The 20,267-nt window shown below is 51.2% G+C and overlaps 11 protein-coding genes across 11 annotated transcripts; 7 read left to right on the top strand and 4 right to left on the bottom strand.

Moving 5' to 3' along the window:
• The first annotated feature begins 30 nt into the window (after positions 1-30).
• Positions 31-3,056, top strand: EDD37DRAFT_643142 (phosphatidylinositol 3-kinase). Its single transcript, XM_062817408.1, has one exon. It carries the CDS (start codon positions 136-138, stop codon positions 2,953-2,955), a length of 2,820 nt encoding a protein of 939 aa, XP_062665347.1. The 5' UTR covers positions 31-135; the 3' UTR covers positions 2,956-3,056.
• Positions 3,057-3,173: 117 nt separating this feature from the next.
• Positions 3,174-4,076, top strand: EDD37DRAFT_206765 (uncharacterized protein). The gene has a single exon (XM_062810243.1). The coding sequence runs from the start codon at positions 3,287-3,289 to the stop codon at positions 3,776-3,778; it is 492 nt and encodes a 163-aa protein (XP_062665346.1). The 5' UTR covers positions 3,174-3,286; the 3' UTR covers positions 3,779-4,076.
• Positions 4,077-4,267: 191 nt separating this feature from the next.
• On the top strand, positions 4,268-6,886 carry EDD37DRAFT_206753 (MFS transporter). The gene is made up of 3 exons (XM_062810242.1): positions 4,268-6,359; positions 6,456-6,523; positions 6,581-6,886. Exons 1-3 carry the CDS (start codon positions 4,709-4,711, stop codon positions 6,629-6,631), a joined length of 1,770 nt encoding a protein of 589 aa, XP_062665345.1. The 5' UTR covers positions 4,268-4,708; the 3' UTR covers positions 6,632-6,886.
• Position 6,887: 1 nt separating this feature from the next.
• Positions 6,888-8,080, top strand: EDD37DRAFT_206777 (uncharacterized protein). The gene is made up of 3 exons (XM_062810245.1): positions 6,888-7,090; positions 7,153-7,410; positions 7,479-8,080. Exons 1-3 carry the CDS (start codon positions 7,032-7,034, stop codon positions 8,041-8,043), a joined length of 882 nt encoding a protein of 293 aa, XP_062665344.1. The 5' UTR covers positions 6,888-7,031; the 3' UTR covers positions 8,044-8,080.
• On the bottom strand, positions 8,080-9,394 carry EDD37DRAFT_206769 (glutamine synthetase). Its single transcript, XM_062810244.1, has 2 exons — positions 9,204-9,394; positions 8,080-9,143 (listed from the first exon to the last, which is right to left on the bottom strand). The coding sequence occupies exons 1-2, from the start codon at positions 9,239-9,241 to the stop codon at positions 8,117-8,119; spliced, it is 1,065 nt and encodes a 354-aa protein (XP_062665343.1). The 5' UTR covers positions 9,242-9,394; the 3' UTR covers positions 8,080-8,116.
• Positions 9,158-10,816, top strand: EDD37DRAFT_206779 (uncharacterized protein). The gene has a single exon (XM_062810246.1). The coding sequence runs from the start codon at positions 9,549-9,551 to the stop codon at positions 10,575-10,577; it is 1,029 nt and encodes a 342-aa protein (XP_062665342.1). The 5' UTR covers positions 9,158-9,548; the 3' UTR covers positions 10,578-10,816.
• A 238-nt stretch (positions 10,817-11,054) lies between these two features.
• Positions 11,055-12,617, bottom strand: EDD37DRAFT_654635 (uncharacterized protein; the record flags this gene model as incomplete). Its single annotated transcript, XM_062818700.1, has 1 exon — positions 11,055-12,617. The coding sequence occupies one exon, from the start codon at positions 12,615-12,617 to the stop codon at positions 11,055-11,057; it is 1,563 nt and encodes a 520-aa protein (XP_062665341.1).
• Positions 12,618-14,468: 1,851 nt separating this feature from the next.
• Positions 14,469-16,261, top strand: EDD37DRAFT_660213 (Alpha/Beta hydrolase protein; the record flags this gene model as incomplete). The annotated part of the gene is made up of 5 exons (XM_062819095.1): positions 14,469-14,512; positions 14,582-14,600; positions 14,734-14,749; positions 14,809-15,740; positions 15,794-16,261. The coding sequence occupies 5 exons, from the start codon at positions 14,469-14,471 to the stop codon at positions 16,259-16,261; spliced, it is 1,479 nt and encodes a 492-aa protein (XP_062665340.1).
• A 25-nt stretch (positions 16,262-16,286) lies between these two features.
• EDD37DRAFT_654633 (WD40-repeat-containing domain protein) lies at positions 16,287-17,644 on the bottom strand (the record flags this gene model as incomplete). The annotated part of the gene is made up of 4 exons (XM_062818699.1): positions 16,287-16,444; positions 16,496-17,355; positions 17,407-17,469; positions 17,517-17,644. 4 exons carry the CDS (start codon positions 17,642-17,644, stop codon positions 16,287-16,289), a joined length of 1,209 nt encoding a protein of 402 aa, XP_062665339.1.
• A 366-nt stretch (positions 17,645-18,010) lies between these two features.
• Positions 18,011-19,067, top strand: EDD37DRAFT_660211 (uncharacterized protein; the record flags this gene model as incomplete). The annotated part of the gene is made up of 2 exons (XM_062819094.1): positions 18,011-18,102; positions 18,182-19,067. The coding sequence occupies 2 exons, from the start codon at positions 18,011-18,013 to the stop codon at positions 19,065-19,067; spliced, it is 978 nt and encodes a 325-aa protein (XP_062665338.1).
• A 670-nt stretch (positions 19,068-19,737) lies between these two features.
• EDD37DRAFT_613781 (uncharacterized protein) lies at positions 19,738-20,189 on the bottom strand (the record flags this gene model as incomplete). Its single annotated transcript, XM_062815482.1, has 2 exons — positions 19,738-19,973; positions 20,054-20,189. 2 exons carry the CDS (start codon positions 20,187-20,189, stop codon positions 19,738-19,740), a joined length of 372 nt encoding a protein of 123 aa, XP_062665337.1.
• Positions 20,190-20,267: the final 78 nt, after the last annotated feature.

The following is a 20,267-nucleotide window of genomic DNA, read 5'->3' as shown; positions in this document are numbered from 1 at the left end:
CGGATCAGGCAGCCCGACTTCATATCCATCATCTTCAATCACTTGACACATTGATTCATCTGTCATATCGAATCCCAGGCGTTGTGAAGATGTTGACTCGGTTATGATGAGAATGCAGTCCCTCTGAGTCCAGCCATGGACACCTATACTTTTGCGACTTCTCGGCAGCTTGAATTCCCTGTATGTGTAAGGATCAATACACTAGAAGGCAAGCAGACCACCACACCATATACCGTCTTGTTGAAGCACCCGGAGATACGGCACATTGGATCTGTGCAGAGTCCAACTTCAGAACTTTTTGTTACTGCTCAATTATGGGCTGAGTCGAAACCATTCGGCGTGTCAGTACAGACGCCTCACATCTTCTTCAAAGCCAACCGCACCTGGAATAAGTGGCTGGAACTTCCAATCTTGATCAAAGACTGTCCGGTATCCTCTCAGATTGCCATCACCATCTGGGACCTCTCTCCCTGTCCGCAGAATGGTAGCATCAGTCATACCGTGCCCTTCGGCGGCACCACTATTCCACTCTTCGACAATGAGGGGGCTTTGAGAAGAGGACGACAAAAATGTAAGGTTCATCGTAGAAAGGCTGCCGATGGCCATCTCTCTTCCACCACTCCACATGTACCTCGACAAAAGAGGCGAAAACGGAATGAGGAGCCGCCACCCATGGTTCCAGAGGAAGAAGAACTAGAAAGACTCGAGCAACTTTTCAAAAAGCACGAGATGAACGAAATCCCACAGAACGATTGGCTTGATCAACTCGTGTTTCAGAATGTGGGAAAAAAGGCACGAGAGGTTGAAGAGGCGGCCAGGAAACGCCCGAGCATGCACAAAGCTTCGAAAAGAAAAGCCGCCAAGATGAGGGTGAAGGAAGTCGGAACTCAGAATGGCAGTAACGGGACAGCCGACGAGAGTGAGTCTGAGGAAGAATCAGACGACGAAGAGCACTTCACGTTGTATGTCGATTTTCCGCGATGGGACTTTCCCGTCGTCTTCGAAGACCACGAATATGAACCTTCGAGGATGATGAGAGAATTTCAGAGCACTCTTTCATCCTCTTTACTCGGTGGAAAACCCCCTACGCCCGAAGTTCGCTATGGTCCTGGTATCGCCAATGGTAACAACGTGGTTGATGACGAGGACTATCCCGTCGTTCAGATCTTCGACCCCGAACAATTCCAGCGAGAGAATCCTTGCGAAACGAAGCATAGGCGCCTGGTGCGTAGCGACCGAAATGCTTTGTACGACGTTGATCAGAAGCCGAATGCAAAATTGCGAGACGAGCTGAACGAGATTCTTTCGTACGGACCCACGCAAGAATTGACCCCACAAGAGAAGGATGTTGTTTGGACGTTCAGACGTCATTTGAGTCGCGACAAACGAGCCCTCACTAAAGTTGTAAAGGCAACAGATTGGAGCAATCCAAGTGAAGCCAGGCAAATGGCTGAGTTGATCCCACGGTGGGCCAAGATCGATGTTGACTCGGCTCTTGAGCTCCTTGGACCCACCTACGACAGTCCTGTCGTTCGGGCATATGCGGTCGATCGACTTCGACAAGCGGGCGATGCAGAGCTACTGTTATACCTCCTTCAACTCGTACAAGCACTGAAGTTCGAGGATTATGAAACCAAGGAGGAAGGCCTACCACACTCGTCACTGGCCAAATTCCTCATCGACCGTGCTGCGAACAACTTCAAACTTGGAAACTATCTCCACTGGTATCTGATGGTCGAATGCGACGACCAGGGTCCTGATACAAATGCAATCAACCGCAAACTGTTTGCACGAGTGGAATACTATTTCATGTTGGAGTTAGAAGCTCGGGCCCCGGAACAACGCAAAACACTATTGAGACAGGCCGAGATGATTGCTGTGCTCTCAAGAATCAGCAAGGAGGTTCGCTTCAGCCGGAGCAACCGCATTCAGAAGATTGAGGTACTTAAGAAGTATCTCGCTGATCCAAAGAATGAGCTGTTGAAGATTGAACCACCAATCCCGCTACCACTGGATCCAGAGATCGAAGTCTGCGGCGTTTACCCTGAAGAAGCGAATGTCTTCAAGTCGTCGCTATCTCCATTGTTTCTCAACTTCAAGATCGCTACCTCAAGAGACAACGAGGTTGCCACACAGGCGCGCTCGCAAGCACAGGGGAAGTATCCCATGATCTTCAAAACGGGGGATGACCTCCGGCAAGATCAACTGGTCATCCAAATCATCGAGCTGATGAACAATTTGTTGCTAAAGGAGAATCTGGACTTGAAGCTCACTCCATATCGTATTCTGGCAACCTCGCCAACAGCAGGTGCAGTCCAATTTATCCAATCGACCGCAATTTCAGCCGTCTCTGCCAAATACAAAGGTTCTGTGCTGGCCTACCTGAAGGCCAACAACCCCGATGAAACAGGTCCGCTCGGCGTCCGCAAAGACACCATGGATACGTACATCAGGTCCTGTGCTGGCTACTGTGTCATCACGTATATCCTGGGTGTTGGCGATCGGCATCTTGACAACCTTCTGCTGCAACCGTCCGGGCATTTTTTCCACATTGATTTCGGCTTCATTCTTGGGCGTGATCCAAAGCCGTTCGCTCCGCTCATCAAGCTCTGCAAGGAGATGGTGGAAGGTCTTGGGGGCACCATGTCTCCGCAGTATGCTCAATTCAAGCAGTATTGCTTTACAGCCTATTCTACATTACGGAAATCAAGCTCTCTGATCCTCAACCTGTTCAGTCTGATGGTCCAGTCTTCGGTTCAAGATATCCGACTGGTGGAGGAGCAAATGGGAGGAATGGGTGGTGCTGTTGCTAAAGTACGGGAGCGATTCCATCTCGATGTCAGCGAAGAAGAAGCTGTAAGATTGTTAGACCAGGTGTTGGCGGACAGCGTCAACGCCGTCTTTGGAGTGGTGATTGATCGACTGCACGAGTTTGTCCAAGGCTGGAGGGCTTGATTCTAGACATGGCCAAGCAGCTCCCAGGTTTCACTATGAAAACACTGGAGTCCAATTCTCCTAGATACGAGTACGGAAACGCGTTGTAAGTTCTGTAAGAATATGATCATGTGGTCCGGATAGAGTCAACGCGAGGCTGTTTGAGTGGAGTAGAAGATTTACTGATCTGTGCCGCCTCTTCCCCGCATACGTAAGTACTATGCCTGTCACACAGGTCATCGTAGTCAACAATTCCTCCTGCGGACTCGAATGCTGCATCTACACATCTCCTGCCCAGTCTGGCCTACTCCATTTCGTGAATACCAGGGAATTATCCGGAAAACCCTCTTCAATGTCTAACGGGGCGCAACCCATACCTGCAGAGCAGTTCGCTCTTGCCATACAAGACCTTCCTGTCGAGAACCTCTACTCGAAAGCGCATGAAATCCAGAATTCCATTTCACACCTTGAGAGGTCAAATGCACAACTTCAAGAATACATTGACACTATCACATCAGACACATCTTTACTTGAGGCGACGAGACAGGAGGGTGACAAAGACTGCTCGGAGGCAATCCATGAGAATGTCATCGTGATCAACCGTCAGAAAGAGAGGATCGAGCTATTGAAGCAGGAGGTGGAGAGACGAGGTGGCAGGTGGCATGAGGCAGACAGTGAGGGGAAGGTTAATGGCAGCTCGGCGGCAACGACCACAAACGACGCGCCAGCAGCACCCACGCAAGGCGCAGGAGGCCGACTGACTGAAGCCCAATTACAACAACAGATGATGGAACGATTGGTCGAGGATGAGAATGGCAACGACCATGAAGGCATGCATTTGTGATCGCATCCATGAAAGATGCATTCATGCTTCAATCGTGGAAATGGGATGTTGATAAGTCTTCTTCCGCAATGTGTTGCAACGCCTACGACCCACACAAACATCCAAAGCAAGCGCAACAAACGCTCCCAACGACATCAAGACTCCGAGCTGGGAGCGCATCTCGAGTTCCCTTCACCCGCTATGGGAGTCAGTAGCTTCCGGAACTCGACGTGGCTAGTCCACGTGTACTCTCTCAAAAGGCCTCCCCAGTATGGCTCAGGTTATTTTATGTACGGGAACGCGCAGTCCAGTAAGCACTTTCCTGGAACAAGAGCAGCGTGCATGCTGACAGGACAGAGGTTGCAACTACCCAAACAGAAGGGGTTCCATTGTCTCCGGTGTCCCATTTGATCGATCCCTACGACTCCTGATCATCACAGCCGATGTTAATCCTACTTAAGGTAGGCCTGCAAGGCATGACCACCGTCTTTGGAGGCGACAATCAGGACTCGGTACCATCTTCAATAATCCTCCGAGTCACGTGAGAGGCTGCCATTGATAGATCAGTCACTATCAGTCAGTCTGCCACCAAATCTCCACAATCCGCGTCATAGACTTTTCGATATTCAGCACTTCTCTCTATCGCATGAACAACTCGGTTCTTTCATACGCCGATTCAACACGATCTTCAAAGCCTTGATGCAGATGTTCAGATCCACTGTCAGGCTAGTTGGAGCCGCTCAGATTAGGTTTGCATGCATGCATTCTATCTTTTCGCGGGCCGCCGAGAAATATTCCATTATCATGACGCCCTAGAGGTCAGTGACGTCTTTAAAGGTTGGTACTTTGTAATGCATGTCCAACATATATGGCTGTTGTGAATTTTCTGGCCTTCTCACGTTGTGACATCTACTGCTTCGTTATTATCGGCATCGAGGGACCGCCCACAGTATGACGGAACTCTTTCGAGATACGGTGGCTGGCCAGCTTTTACGACTAGCAACTGGCAGAAAAATCCTACAGTATCCCGAGGAGCGTGATCCATCAATATGGCAGAAATATGTGAATGCCGAAAAGTCTGCCAACATGGCGATGCACGGCAGTACGGAGCCACCTTCAGCACAGGAAAAAGAGCAACTGGACACCGGTGTCTCTGAGGAGGATACAAATGCCCCGTCAACTGACCATAATTCGAATCATCCAAGACGAGGCTCACCGGCTGACTCTTCCACGACGACTGTCGACAATGACAATAACGATCTGGTCAACACCTTTAGCAATACAAAAGTTGACATTGAGAAAGGACGCAATGCTGATATAGTCGACTGGTATGGTCCCGAGGACCCGGACAATCCACAAAACTGGAGCACGTCGAAGAAAGTCTGGGTTACTTTCGAAGTCTGTTTACTCACTTTCTCGGTCTACATTGGCAGCGCTATCTACACCGCTGGTATCGAGGACGTCAGCAAGGTTTTCGGTGTCAGCCGCGTCGCAGCGACTCTTGGACTCACTCTGTTCGTGCTAGGCTATGGTGTTGGACCTATGCTATGGAGTCCTATGTCCGAGGTACCTCAATTCGGACGAAGCCCGATATACATCGGTACACTTGCGCTCTTTGTGGTTCTGCAAGTCCCCACCGCATTGGCCACGAATTTTGGCATGCTCCTCGCCTTCCGATTCATCACCGGCTTTGTGGGCTCCCCATCACTAGCCACTGGTGGTGCGACAATCGCAGATATGTATACCCCAGCTAAGCGGACTTATGGTATGGCCGTTTGGGGCATCGGCGCTATACTTGGCCCGACGATGGGACCTCTAATCGGTGGCTTCGCTGCGGAAGCGAAAGGATGGAAATGGACTATATGGGAGCTTCAATGGCTTTCCAGCTTCACGCTTGTCTTGCTCCTTTTCCTCCTTCCAGAGACGTCTTCTGCCAACATCCTGTACCGACGAACCATGCGCCTCAGAAGATTGACCAGCAACGACAAATTGATCTGTGAGCCCCAGCTTATTGGCGAACAAATGACTGGACGCGAGATTGTCATGATGGTACTTGTTCGTCCTTTCACTCTCTGCTTTACCGAACCCATGGTTCTCCTGCTGAACCTCTATATCGCCTTGATTTACGGCTTGTTATACATTTGGTTCGAAAGCTTTCCGATTGTTTTCATCGACATTTACGGATTCACTCTGGGGACGGAAGGCCTAGCATTCTTGGGCATCTTGATTGGCGCCTTCGTTGTTATTGGACCCTTTTCCTGGTACCAGCGGAAATACATTGAGCCCAAGTTCAACGAAAAGGGCGAACTTCAACCGGAATGGCGTTTGCCGCCTTCCTTCGTCGGAGGGTTCTGTATCCCAATCTGTCTGTTCTGGTTCGGCTGGTCCTCACGACCTGACATCCATTGGATCATGCCAATCATCGGCAGCAGCTTCTTTTCTATTGGCGCTTTTCTACTTTTCAACTCGGTACTCAATTACCTTACGGATGCATATCCTATGTATGCCGCGAGCGTGTTGGCTGGCAACGACTTTCTGCGGTCGTCATGGGGAGCAGCGTTTCCCTTGTTTGCCACGGGAATGTATGATCAATTGGGTGTTGGTGAGTAATTCTCCTCTCGAAGATCTGTGCCATGAAGGCACAAGTCTTTCGATATGTCCTCTTTCTACCGACACAGCTTTCTGACGACCTTTCTAGGCTGGGCTAGTTCCACGCTTGCGTTCATCAGCATCGCGTTTATTCCAATCCCTTTCATCTTGTTCAAGGTGAGTCCTTGTCCCTGGGTGCATCCTCCATTCAAGCAATTGCTGACAAGCTTAAAGTACGGCAAAAAGTTGAGGATGAAGTCGAAGTATGCCCAAAAAGATTTCTAGAGGACACTTAGCGTGCTGTTGGTAATTTTGGCACGAACTGTACTATATGCACCACTCAGAGCACGGCGTTGCTCCAGGCTTTTGGGAATAATGATAATAGACACAAGGACGGTGCCAATCGTCCTTGATCATCGAAAATACTTCAGATCTTTCCCTTCAGCCTTGTGCAAGTTTGTGATGCATCAGGCTGTGACCCCTGGACGACAGTGACATCATTTCCCCCAATTCTCCGACGAGGCCCCAGGCGTCTCACTTGACCAGGAACGGCAACTATTGTTGTCGACCAGCGCACCTGCCTCTTCCTTGTCAGTTCCTTCCTCTCAACGCAACAACATGCCGACCTCTTCGTAGACTTCAAGGTCTGCTCGACCAACCGAACACCGAGGTGCTTCCCGTCAGGATGGATCCACGATGCGAAGAGATCTCAAAGCCTAGCTATGGCAATTTCGGCCTCAGCATGTACGTTGAGCAACCGTCCTCTGCATTGCACTCCTGTTTGGACTAACCTAACTCTGCCATAGCTTCATCCTCTTGGGCATCCTGATCTCCTACCTCCCTCAGCACCTTCGCATCATCCGCCTCCGCAGCAGCTACGGTCTATCGCCTTACTTTGTCTTGCTAGGCACGACGAGCGGCACCTGCGCATTCGCAAACATCCTCGTACTACCCAGATCCCGAACCGACATCGCATGCTGTCGCGAGGTCGATGAGTTTGCGTGTCTGGCGGGACTGTTGGGCGTTGCGCAAGTGGGCGTGCAATGGACGTGCTTCACCATCATGTAAGCGTGGCTACCCTTGCGCTCTCTGTACACCCCTTGAATGCCAGCTACTGACTGCCACCTCGCAGCCTCCTTCTATTCCTCATCTTCTTCCCTCGAACCACCAACCCACTGACCGACGACCAAGACGATCCGCCGAAAGATGAACTCGCTCCCTCATACCGTACCGCCATTACTGTGACCGTCATCTCGGTTGTGCACGCTATAATCATCGCCATCCTGAGCTTCTACTTCGTTTATGCCCGTCCACAACACTCGCAAGGCTGGGCCAATTTCTTGGGGATCCTTTCGACCGTTCTCGCGTCGATCCAGTATTTCCCTCAGATATATACAACTTTCATGCTCAAGAGGGTTGGGAGTTTGAGTATACCAATGATGTTGATACAGACGCCTGGCAGCTTCGTGTGGGCTGCAAGTCTGGCTGCAAGACTCGGCAGTGAGGGGTGGAGCGCGTGGGGTGTCTATCTGGTCACTGGCTGCTTACAGGGCACCTTGCTCATTATGGGCATGTATTTTGAGTGGGTACACACCCGAAGAGAAAAGGAAGACTTGCAGTCGCGGATGGCACAAGCCACTCCTAATGGCGGGCAGACGACAACAGAAGAGACGCCCTTGCTTCGGGCTGAAGATTGAATACACTTTTTATGTTGCCTGATAAACACCGTCCAAGCGGTCTTCAAGACATGACCATACTGACAAACAAAGATTATGATAGATGCGGAACAGGTGTGACTGAGGGCGAAGGTTCTTCTGGTGCATGTGTCTTGCCATCGGCCATCGCTGTCATCTCTTCCAGCTCTTTATCTGTTGTTCCCTCTACGGCCGACTGCCCGTTCTCTGAAGTATATCGAGCATCGGAAAGGCTGATGCCATATTTAGCATAATCGAAGTCTTCCAGTGTCTGGAGCATCTCGCCCCAGCCATCGCCGATCTCGCCGACGTGACCTGGACTTCCTGCCAAGGGGATCCCGCCGGCATGTTCCACATCATCTTCTTTGTGCTCACCTGTTTGGCCTGCGAGGACCTCTTGTTCCCTACCTCTGTATACGCCCAACAAGCCAGGATGTGGACACCAAACGACTCTCATGCCTGCTCTGCGACCTGCCTCAACCCCAGGCACGCTATCCTCGAAGACGAGGCACTCATTTGGCTCTATGGGTCTTTCGCCCCCTGCGTCTGAAATGATTGATTCGTTGATCGCCTCCAAGGCTAACAGGTATATGTCTGGAAGCGGTTTCCCGCGTCCTGTGGGTATCCGAGAGTCGTCTCCCAGTATCTTGTGTCTATCAGGAAATATATTGAACAGGCCTTTCAGTGTCTTCGTCTTGATCTCGTAGTTCCTAGCGGCAGAACTCGTCGCTAACGCCAACTGGACTTGGGTCGCACCTGCCGGGCTCGCGGCGCCGCTATAGGACGATTCGGTGTGAGCATTCTGCAATCGGCGCAACAGCTTCTCCACGCCTGGAAGAGGTTTGCAGTGCTTGAACGCCTCGGCTTGTAATTCGACCTGTCTCTTCAAAAACTGCTCATGAGAAATGGGCAGTTGAGCCCAAGTATGGAAGATCTTCCCCGCAGCGGGACCTGGTCGACCTTGTAGTTGCGCCTTGATGTTCCATGGGAGATCGGGGCGTCCATTTTCGTGTAGAATTGTGTTCGTAACAACAGTATAAGCATCTTCGGAGTCTATCAGGAGTCCGTCCATGTCGAAAATGCAGGCTCGAACGGGTGGGAAGCTGCAGCATGTCGGGTCAGCCAGATACTCTTAAAACAGGTTGGGGGTCAGCGGAACGTACTCATTCCTGCCCGCCGACGTGGGCGACATTGGGCCCATGGTGAAATGTGCAAGTGGTCCCAACGGGCGACAGGAAGGAAAGGGAAGGAAATCTAGGGTCGTAACTCAACCAAAAAGATCTATGACCAGGCACTTACAAAAGAACCCTGCATCGACTCGCATCGTCTTTACCCCGAAATCTTGGTTCTCGCTCGCTTACGAAGGAAATAGCCTTCTTCCACTGGCAGATCTTTCGGAGATCTCCAGGGGAGGGGTCCTTGTCCATTTCTGAACATCACCAAACATTTAACTTACGTCGTTTCTCCGAGTCCGACCTCGCGCATACCAGTGCAACTCAACGCAAACCATGTCCTCCAAAGCTAGCGGACCCAAGACTCGACCAGATCGTGTAAAACCGCCTGCACAGTCTGCACCCACAGATGTGACCCCTCAACCACCATCATGGAGTCGACGCTCCTCAGCCTCATCAATCGCATCCTTCCACTCCGCACGCTTCCCACCAGACGAGGAAACCCGCATGCTCTCGTCGTCGAATGACCTTAAAAGCGAAGCGAACACACAATTTGCCAAAGCAGACTACTCCTCCGCCATCGGGACTTATGATCGCGCTCTTGCAGAATTACCGAGCTATTTGGACTACGAAATGGCGGTGCTCCAAAGTAACATCGCAGCATGTCATCTGAAACTGGAGCAGTGGAAAGAAGTGGTGGACAGTTGCGAAAAGGGTCTAAACGGGCTGGAACGAGAGTTGCCTACGAAACCGAAGGACAAACCCAAATCCAGGAAGACAAAGAATGGCAGTACCAATACCACGAAGAAGACCAGCAACGGCACGCACCATCCGCTGAATTCGGACACAGAGTCTGACTCTGAGCCTGAGCGACCTTCCCCAGCGACGAAAGAAGAAGATGGGGAAGATGATAAAGTAGTCGAACTGCCCTCCGACGCCGACGAGAAGGACACCCAGGCTGCCCTCGCTGCACTCAATCTCTCCGACACACGCAAATCCGACATCCACCGCATCCGCACGAAACTCTTATTACGTCGTGCTCGCGCACGCTCGTCACAACAGCCGCAAACCTGGTCCACTCTCTCCGCCGCCCTAGAAGACTACAAAACCCTCAGCACATCCGCATACTTCAATACTTTACCGGCATCGGATCAGAAAACCGTCCGGCAAGCGCTGGTGTCTTTACCGCCGCGCGTCAATGCGGCAAAGGATAAAGAGGTAGGCGAGATGATGGGTAAGTTGAAGGACCTGGGCAACGGGATTCTAAAGCCATTCGGTCTGAGTACAGATAATTTCAAGATGCAACAGGGTGAGGGAGGGGGGTATAGTCTGAGTTTCGACCAGGGTGGCGGGAAGAAGGGTTGATAGTGACCCCAAAGGGCGATCATTCACTTCGTAGATCGAAGTGAAAGGAACACAGGCAAAAGGATGTTGTCACATTCTACTTTCTTGGTCAACTGTCTCCTTTCGTACAGACGTGTAGTGCTCATTTGGTGCCGACTCAGCCTTTGTTGCACTGTCGTTTCCGTCATAAAATCGATAAACTCCTACACAAAAACCTCCCAACTTCGTAACCAACTCCAAGTTCACCATGCCGTCATATCCACATCCAATGTGATTAACCACTCTCCTGTTCAAGTCCTCCGAGACAATGCCGTAAAACAACTCAACCAGCCCGATTTCCTGCATCGGTGTGGAGAGTGGAGAGAAAAGGAAAAAGAAATGTTGTTACAGATTAGGGTATCTCTGTCGCGTCATGATGGTCGTAAAGGTGTATTTGTACTTCAGTCTCGTTGATGAACCCTCAAGTCTTGACTATACTCATCGGTTTCATGGTCTTAATCATGGCTGGTCCTCTGTGTATCCAGGACCATTCGTTTCCTCTGCAAGTACCGCGTAGTTGTATCCATCATCATTGAATTGTTGCGTATCGTCACCATCACCTTTCTGATAATCCGCCCATCCGAGTCCGGCATGGTGTGGAGTAGAGATGGCTGGAGCAGTCCACACTTGCTGATTGTCGTTTTCCACCTTGAGGAACTCACCAGTCTCTTGAGGATTTGTATTCATACCGGTTCCCTGGTAGTAAGGACGGGGGCTGCTGGCTGCTTGAGCTGCAATGGGCCATTGTTGCATTGCGCCGTGGTTGGACGGTGTACTGCTACCCGAAGCAGTCAAAGATGGTGTGGATCGTGTGTGAGACTGGGGCTGATGTGGAGGTACGTAAGCGGAAAGACCGGCATACCCAGACGAATAGCTTGCCAATGGTTGTTGGACTTGTCGGGCTGACTGTGTTGCCATACGAGGTGCATCGAAACCAGAGATTCCGAGGCCTCGAGATGATGGAGTTTGTGTCTGAGCAGGATAGGAAGTCGGCATGCTCAGGCTTTGATGTTCAGATCTCTGACGCGGCGGTGTGATGTTGTAATAGTTGCCTGGATCGCTTCGAGGGATGCCCTGCATTGGTGGAGCGTAGCTGGCTGGACTGATTGAATGAGATTGTGAGTATGCGGTATGACCAAACCCGGATTGTGCTTGACCGATTGCTGAAGAGCTCGCAACAGCACGGCGACGAATCTTCGCAGGACGACCATCAGAAGCAATTTCATCCTCCTCGTCGTGCTCGAACACGCGTTTAGATGTCTTCTTCCCATCTTCTTCCGAGACCCCTTTTCCCAGTTTCATGAGCTCAGCCTTTTTGCCATTCAGTCTCTTGTTTGCGATGACTCTCTTGATAGCGGTGACTGGATCGTCGATGATCTTGTACATGTAATCGACGTCAAAGAGGTGCTTGCAGATGGACTTGGACTCTGCCATGGTTTGGACGACCTTATCGAAGCGCTCGGCAAAGGTAAAGTTAGTCTTCTTGCCCTTCATCTTGCCCGGCTCCCATGCTTCCACGAGGTTCTGGTCTTTCTTCGAGCGGTAGATACAAGTCTCAAGTATCTTCCAGCAGAGTGATTCGGCAAGATGGTTGTCATGGACCTGATTGACGAATGGTCGCTTTGTCTTGTCTGCCTCCTCATCGCCCTCTTCCGCATCTTCCGGGACCGACTTGAACGCTTTGAAGAGAACCTTTACATGTGCGCGGAGGATTGTGTCATCGGTAGGAATAGTCGAGTCTTGTGGCTCTTTGTTCGGAAGGAGGACGTCGTGATAGGTACGGGCTACAAGTGCGTCCTGGAAAATAGTCTCCGAGTCGTGCTCCTCAGACATCAGCTGTGTTGAGGTTGGAAGGTGCTCAAGCTTGACACCGGTCCATTCGGTCACTCCTCGCTCTTCTGCCGGTATCGCCTTGGCTGACTCCCGAATGAGGGTTGCTCGTAGCCTCGCATCTCGCTGCTGGAGCATCTCGTCGTTGTCGTGGTAGGAAAATTGCGTGTAGAGCGCTGGGTGAGAAGACATCTTGTTGGTGATGATAATTTCCTCGACGGTAACAAAGAGCTGTTGTAGAGAATTGATGTATTGAAGGAAGGAGGATTCGAAATCGTTCAGTGTCGAGAGTAGTAAGGAGCACGGCAGGTGAATCGGTCTCAGGTAGTTGGCTTCGTCACAGGCAGTCCGTTCACTTCATTTTATCGAAGCGGTAATTTTATATACCCAGGGTTTGAGGCAGTGAAGAGTGACTGGTAAGTGAAGTCGACCGACAGTAACCGCCGCACCCTATTGCACCGGCAAGCACTGGCGACGACGAAGCAGCCGGTGAGTCTATACCGGACCAAATGTGGCGACCCATTGTCACCCGAACAAAGCCCATTCGGAGGCTTGACTGCCACCACGCTGCCACAGGTCTGGTGGGAGTGTATGTTGCTGTGACAGTGAGTTCTCATGCACTCTTCCTATCGTCAGACCGGTTCGTCGCCAGTGAAGTGTTGAGGGCAGCGGCGGAGCGGAGGCAGCTTCGTCTCCCAACACATGGTATTGTGAGCAGTGTCGATTCGCGCTGGCGGGCCTGGCGACAATTGCCGCGTTGATATGATTATCTTTTGGTTATTTGGAATCCATCTCTTGCTTGCGGTTGCGAGTAAGTTGCCCAACCGCGGTGGGAGGGTATCCCGATCCATGCTGGGGATTCTTGTTGTCTGTAGGTCATTGTTAGAAGATCATGGTAAGGCATGAGACCGACTCACCAATGGATCTGCGCCTTTGAATCAGTCTTCACCGGTCTCGACTCGAGTGGTCGACGTCACGGAAAATTCAGTACAATGACCTTGAAGACCAGGCCTCAGATTGCGGCTTGTAACAAGGCATTGAGGCCGTTTGACCGTCGAGAGAGGCTCAAGGCCTGGACGGCAGTGTCGCTTTGATCAAACAAAGAAAGGTGAGGATTGGTGATGCGATCAAGTTTTTAAAAAAGATAGAGAAAGAGATCAAAGGGATAAGACGACACTTGGCTGGAGAAGATGCAGTTAATTGAATTGCTCGGCGCCGCCGACGACTAAGCGATGGCATTGAAGACGGGAAGGTGCCATGGTGTTGACCAGCGCGCGAAACGATATGCACCATTACCCAGCAAGAACTTAACAGCGAAGCACACCGTTGTCATACCGCATGAAGTTCTTCAGACTCCTCAATAAGTTGAATGCAATGGCGTCCTTTATAAGTATTGAAAACAACAAGTCGAGTATTTAAAGAGGACGCGGAGACGCCCGTTGACAGCAAAGGGAAAACGCATGTGTTTACCTGCATTCTTCACAGGACCCAATGCTTCTGGAGGCCACCTCAAACAGAGATCTGTTGAAGCAAACGACGAGTAAACTTACAGCACCAAGTTTGCCAGCCCCAAATGGTGATATGAGTATGCAAACATCAGATGGAACGAAGTTGAAATACAGCCAATGGAACATCCGACAATAGGCCAAGTCTTTTTTTGGAGATTTCGTGGGGATATTGTCATCGTCGCAGCATCAACAGCTCTTGAAAGGGTGATCTTGTAACAGGGAAATAACAAGCTGTACACTCTCAGCCCGAGACACCTGAGCATCCGGAAAGGACGGCAGTGGATTGCGGGGATTGAGTACGGAGTATGGGATCCCCACAGACTACAGCAACCTGGTGACACTTTCCCCCGCGAACCTGCAGCTTCTTACATCTCCCAATATCAGCAAAGGATTAACCTCTTCCTGCACAGCGACACTGCAAGATTGGTCAAGTCCTCCCAGGACAAACTCTGGTCGCGATTTGGTGGAGTCTGTCCGTCACCTCCACTTGTCCAAACCACCACAACCGAGGAATTATGCCTCGCTGCATCTACTCATGATCGGCAGCTTCCTCTCATGCGGAGGGGGTCTTTGGGACGGGTGACCAGATACATAAAGAGGCGACTCCCCTGGGGAGAGATGCAACATGTATCAGGTCTTGTGATCAAGCTTCCACGTTGACGCACCAGTGATTTGCTTGCTCCATTACCATGAAACCTAATCTCAAATCCACCATCTTTATGGTGTTGGCAACGTTGCCGTCTCTCCTTGCTGCGCCCGCATCAAGACGCACTGCGGCCGCCACTAACCTGACCATACAGACAACAAACGGACTTGGTCAGTGTTGAGCCTGCTTAGCTCCGCGAAGCAGTTCAGACCATGCTGACCCATCCAAGTCCACGGCGGCATAAATGAGACCGCTCCATTGGTGCGACATTGGCTTGGTGTGCCCTTTGCTCAAAGTCCCGTCGGCAACCTGAGATTCGCACTGCCCCAGGCATTGCCAGCTAATGCAACCACGACTGATATCGATGCGACCAACTTCGGCCCGAATTGTCCTCAATACGAAGCAACTACTCCTTCCGTCTACAATAAAATCATCCGCGAGTTCTTCATCTGGGGTGACGATGGTGATGACTGCCTTTCTGTGAGTATCTGGGCTCCCCTGAATCCTACCGAGGCCCAACTTCCCGTCTTCATCTGGATATATGGTGGCGGCGATACGACCGGTGGCTCCACTGTGCCTTATCAAAATCCTCAGAAGTGGGTGCAACGCACACAGGCACATATCGTGGTATCCCTTCAGTATCGACTGAATTTTTTCGGTAATCCCAATGGGCCGTTTGGAAATGGTTCTGCAGCGCTTGGCTTCTGGGATGTGCGCTTAGCAACCGAATGGATTCGTGACAATATCGCGGCTTTCGGCGGAGACCCGACACGCATGGTCATGTGGGGACAGTCCGCTGGTGCTGGGATGACCGGTCAGCAAAGCCTTGCGTGGCCCAACGATCCGATTGTCACAGGTTTCATCCAAGATTCGGGGGCCACCTGGGGCGTCTCTAGCGGCTACACCGACACCCTGTTCCAAAACTTCACCTATATTGCCGAAGCCTTCGGCTGTACAGGTAGTGCTGCCAACATGACAGCGTGCTTGCGCACCGTCCCCCAGACCGACATTGAGTCTCTGATTCAGTATCGAGTTGATGCGGACCAGACACCAGTCTTCTCTTTTCAATCCAAGCCTGATAACATCACCACTTTCGTCAACTCCAGTCAAGCATATGTAGACGGTCACTTTGCCAAAGTACCCAAGATCCTTGGTCATAACGTATGTGTCCTCCTCGTAGGCCGCACTTCATTTCATGCTAACCTCGTATCCAGATGGACGGTACTTCTCTTGTCGCTCTACCGCCTTACCCATACGATACTGCTCCCAATGCGACAGCAGTACTACAGGTGACACTGCAATTCCGCTGTCCGGCGGTGTACGAGGCCGAATATCGTAATAGTATCAACCAAACGACATACCGCTTCATGTACCTTGGCAATTTCACAAACATCTCTCCATACTGGTGGATGGGCCCATACCACTCCAGTGAGCTACCGATGATCTTTGGCACTTACGGCGACTTTCGGGGACCTGGAACGGCGTTCGAACAGTCGACGAGCGAGGCCATGCAGGATCTGTACCTTGCGTTTGCTCGGGACCCAGTGAACGGACCAGCTAATCTGGGATGGCCCAAGTATAGTGAGAATCAGATTGAGATATTTGGCAACGGGAGTTCGCCAGCGACGCCTGTGGACAAGACAGAGATCAATGCTGCTTGTGCCGATTACTATACTTCATGAAGAAGACGATGTAAGCCGCCAATAATCAAGATCCATCCGTCTCTAGTGTCCAGATCTTCAAGCTGTTATCTACAGCCAGACCAGATGGATGTTCTTCGTCAAGCCCAGACACGAAGTGACGTTGGCCGGAGGCAGTAGCAAGCACGCCACCACCACGATGAGCCACAACGCCGGACACCACATCTATCATTTAGTCAGCATTAACCTCATCAAAACGTGAAAAACGTTTCTCACCATCATGGGCTTTGAACTCGAAACTCGCAGAGACCGGACCCTCGCTTTGGTGAGGATCTTTCCACATCCTGACAAATCCATCAAGGCCGCCAGCCCATATTTCATGGCCGCCTTGGTCGTCAGTCCTTACCAAGTCGACACCCAGTCGTTGATTTGTCTGGGCTTTGCGACCTTCAAGCCAAGCAAGTAATTGTCCCGTCTTGCGAATATCATAGACGACAACTCCATCACTCTTTCTTTCAGCGATGTACAAGTATCTTCCACAGGGACTCCAAGTGACTTGGGTAACTCCGCTACCTCCAATTCGACCATCAGACGTGGTGCCCTGGACGGAAAATACGCCAACACACTCTCCTTGACCCATGGCATCGTATAGTCCAACTTGTCTACCATATGTGCCAGCAGCCAGAATGCCAGTCGCAGGGTCGACGGCCAATGCCGAAACAATGCCTCGCATGTTCACAGCAGCGCTGTAGTCAGTACCGGTTCGTCTCTTCGGTCCAGTCGGTACTGTGGAGATCGGTTCCTGACCTGGACGAGACAGATCAAAGACGGATATCAGGGACTCAGAGCCAGCCACAAAGCGATCGCCCTGAGGAGTGGAAAGAAGCGAGTGTGGACAAATGTAAGCCTCGGTCATCGGATTGACCAGCGGATAAGATGCACCGAGGTGTCCAGTAAGAGCCGAATTCAATCGAATTGGATGATCCCTCATTGACGACAAGACGAGCGCAGTGGATGGATCTTCAAGGCTGAAGTGCGGGTATCCCACAACCGCATTGACGGGCTCGGTCGACGGTATGCTGCAGTATGGGGACAGAGAGTGTGGCTGACCAATCTCCTCGAGCAATTCTGGAGGCCTGTTGAATGTCAGTATCTGACATAGAGTTACGAGCAGCTCAATGACTTACACGATAAAAGTCTGAATCGAGTTGTCTGCCGGACAGGCGATCAGGCTCGTGCCATCCGAAGTCCTGATGTGCATTAGTCATGAGGTATTCAATCGTCTATGTTGTCGCACCATTGTACACTTTTGAAATGGCTTTCATGGACATTCTTTGTCACACCCAGACTGTCCTCCGCTTTCTGCCCTTCCTGGGTTGTCGAGGTTGTAGCCACGCATTTCGGCTGGAACGTAGTAGATTTCATTTCGCTGCACAAAAAAGCGACTGGCAGCCATATACACTCGAGAATCTGAAGCGTGACATCCTGTACTAGATTTAAATGATCCACTTAATCAAGAAAACATTCATGAAACGAAGGTACAGTCACTGAAAGAAGTGACCTTTGTTCGTGAAACTTGAGGAAGAAACAATGTAGTTCCTGGGATTTGTGCAAAAGTTCTTATGCGGGGAAGTACACTCAGTGCAGGGCCAACCATAGGGCTACGAGCGCAACTTTGACCGCGCTGCGCGACTCCGATTTTTGAACGTCAACATCATACTGCGCCCGTCCTCACCCTAGGCCAGTCTTCTCTTGTCCGTATCAGCCTGCCAGGCTGCACCAGTGGACAAGATGGCATTCAACTTCGGAACATCTACGTCCAAGCCCACGCTCAATCTGGGTATGAGCACGAGCGCGCCGGCGAATCAAGGTTCCTCATTATTGTAAGTACTTTCAATGCCGCAAGGCTGGTTCATGTACCAAATTTGCGCCTTGCCAGTCCAAGCTGACAACACTCTATAGCGCCCAGAGTACAGCTCAACCAGGTGCAAATGCATCAACGAACGCCGCTCCCGGAACATCCTCCCAACCACAGATAGATCTAGCACACTTACGCTCAACCACCAAGTACGACCAATTGACGCCCGACTTACAGAAGGAAATCGAGGCTGTCGACACGCTGATCTTCAACCAAATCAGACTCGCCTCAGAAGTATCAGACCTTCTTCCTGCAGTCACTGCGGCGGGACAAACACTACCCAATGGTGTGGAATTCGTTACGCAGAAGCTCGACGAAGTAGAAGCAGGGCTGGGTAACGACGCAGAAGCCATTCTAGCCGCAAGAGACGGCGATGTGAAGAAAGGAGAACTCGAGGCAAAATGCGTCTTCCGAGCGATCGACAGATTAAAGATGCCGAGACAGTATCAAACAGGACACACACAGAATGAAAGTCTCACCGGCGGCAGCATGTACGGTGGTGCCGGGCTAAGTGGATGGTGGAACAACCCGCAGACCCTGAAGGGAAGCGTCCGTGGCGGAAGTGCCCAGGGCCATACTATACAATTACCCGGCGAAGACACGGAAGATATTCAAGGGCCAAAGAGTCTGATTGAATTGTTCAATACCCGCGCGGACGAAATGCAAGATACGATTCGCGACAATCGCCAATTACTAGGCGAGATCGAAGATTTCGTGCAGAGCTTGGAAGGCAAGGTGATTGGGCGAGAGCGTGAGCTGAATGAACGACTTGCCTATGGTGACCGCGACGGGAGTGCAATGAGCGAAGGAGACCACCAAATACAGCTGCTGCGATATGTTTTTGGCGAGGTGCAGAGGAGTTTGTATGATGTCGCCGACAAAGTAGGTGCTGCTAGGGACGATGTTGCGCAATTGACGTTGGGGCGGTGAGAAACGGAACGGAGGAAAAGCAGCTCAAAGAAATGAGTACGAGATCGAATGATACCCCAAGACGAAACTGCCCGTCGACGAGCAAACAACGTCGGGCCGGGTCGGGGACTTTACTACCAGTAGCCTAGAGGGCAAGCTATGGTTATTCTCAAGAGGATCGAATAAGACCTATGCTACATGGCCAAATCAGGTCACCTGGACCCATCGCCAGCATCTCTGAGAGCCTCGAAATGCGGTCCTTACGATGGGCCGCCATTCAGCATTGCCTGCGCTTGATCCAGTGGATGGGGCAGGCCAGGAACTCGCACATCCAAAACAGGCCCTGCCACTCAGTTCCACGTTGGGCGCCAAACGAGAACAGATTGAGGCGATCTGTCTTAGCAGCACGAAAAGACAGTTTACATAATGATAGAAGTGAACGTCAACTCGAGTTTGGACTTTTGACCATGTGCCTTGATTTTGTTTACCGGCAATGATCATCTCGAGGTTTTCCGTCGATGGAATGCAGTACTATGCTGCAGTCGGGCATATTGTGCCACATTTTTTTAACACTCGGACGCCCTGTTCAACATGTCCAGTGTGCCAGTATCTCGCTCGTCCTTCCTTTCGGCTACCCCTCGTTCATTTCCCGTAGAGATGTAGGTGTGAGATACCTGTAGATATTGTTCTTTTAGTGCTTCTTTGACTGTGCCTTGGCGGCGTCCTTCTTCGCGATAATTTCCGCCTCTTCATCCTCAATCTCTTTGTCGATCTTCGCGCCTTTCGAAGGCTCGTTGCCATGCATCTTGGCCGGCAGTGTGGGATCCTCTCTAGCAGCCTTGTCCTCGGCGCTCAGGGCCTTGCCTGAGGAGCTGTCGTTTTGGGGGCCTGCAGCCGCGAGACGGTTGCCGATACTGCGTTGGTCCTCTGCCAGAACAAATTAGTCACTTGCACAACCACTCCCAACCAGCGACTGCATTGCAGTACACGGGGAAGGTGTCACTCACTCGAATCATTGGCCTGGTGAGAGTTCTCCTTTCCTTCCTCATATGCGTTGCTGTGGTCCTCGCCTTGTTGAGGGTCGGGACGTTGGTCGCCCGCCTCGTAGACCTGGGAGTTGCCGACGCTGGAGTTTCCTGACATCTTCACTGTATTGGATTTGATTGTTTGATGATAGAGATTGGGTATAGTAGATATGACTTGAGGAGTTTCGTTGTAAAA

Source organism: Exophiala viscosa (genome assembly GCF_022695815.1).
Source record: "Exophiala viscosa unplaced genomic scaffold EDD37scaffold_17, whole genome shotgun sequence".
Lineage (NCBI taxonomy): Eukaryota > Fungi > Ascomycota > Eurotiomycetes > Chaetothyriales > Herpotrichiellaceae > Exophiala > Exophiala viscosa.
This window is presented reverse-complemented; position numbering and strand designations above follow the sequence as displayed.

What these genes read in the sequence shown, in the direction of transcription:
- EDD37DRAFT_643142 (XM_062817408.1), top strand. Translation starts at nt 136, where the DNA reads ATGGACACCTATACTTTTGCGACTTCTCGGCAGCTTGAATTCCCTGTA.
- EDD37DRAFT_206765 (XM_062810243.1), top strand. Translation starts at nt 3,287, where the DNA reads ATGTCTAACGGGGCGCAACCCATACCTGCAGAGCAGTTCGCTCTTGCC.
- EDD37DRAFT_206753 (XM_062810242.1), top strand. Translation starts at nt 4,709, where the DNA reads ATGACGGAACTCTTTCGAGATACGGTGGCTGGCCAGCTTTTACGACTA. An exon ending in GTATGATCAATTGGGTGTTG is followed by an intron (nt 6,360 to 6,455) that starts GTGAGTAATTCT and finishes CGACCTTTCTAG; the next exon opens with GCTGGGCTAGTTCCACGCTT. An exon ending in TCCCTTTCATCTTGTTCAAG is followed by an intron (nt 6,524 to 6,580) that starts GTGAGTCCTTGT and finishes ACAAGCTTAAAG; the next exon opens with TACGGCAAAAAGTTGAGGAT.
- EDD37DRAFT_206777 (XM_062810245.1), top strand. Translation starts at nt 7,032, where the DNA reads ATGGATCCACGATGCGAAGAGATCTCAAAGCCTAGCTATGGCAATTTC. An exon ending in GGCAATTTCGGCCTCAGCAT is followed by an intron (nt 7,091 to 7,152) that starts GTACGTTGAGCA and finishes ACTCTGCCATAG; the next exon opens with CTTCATCCTCTTGGGCATCC. An exon ending in TGGACGTGCTTCACCATCAT is followed by an intron (nt 7,411 to 7,478) that starts GTAAGCGTGGCT and finishes GCCACCTCGCAG; the next exon opens with CCTCCTTCTATTCCTCATCT.
- EDD37DRAFT_206769 (XM_062810244.1), bottom strand. Translation starts at nt 9,241, where the DNA reads ATGGGCCCAATGTCGCCCACGTCGGCGGGCAGGAATGA. An exon ending in ACGTCGGCGGGCAGGAATGA is followed by an intron (nt 9,144 to 9,203) that starts GTACGTTCCGCT and finishes GACATGCTGCAG; the next exon opens with CTTCCCACCCGTTCGAGCCT.
- EDD37DRAFT_206779 (XM_062810246.1), top strand. Translation starts at nt 9,549, where the DNA reads ATGTCCTCCAAAGCTAGCGGACCCAAGACTCGACCAGATCGTGTAAAA.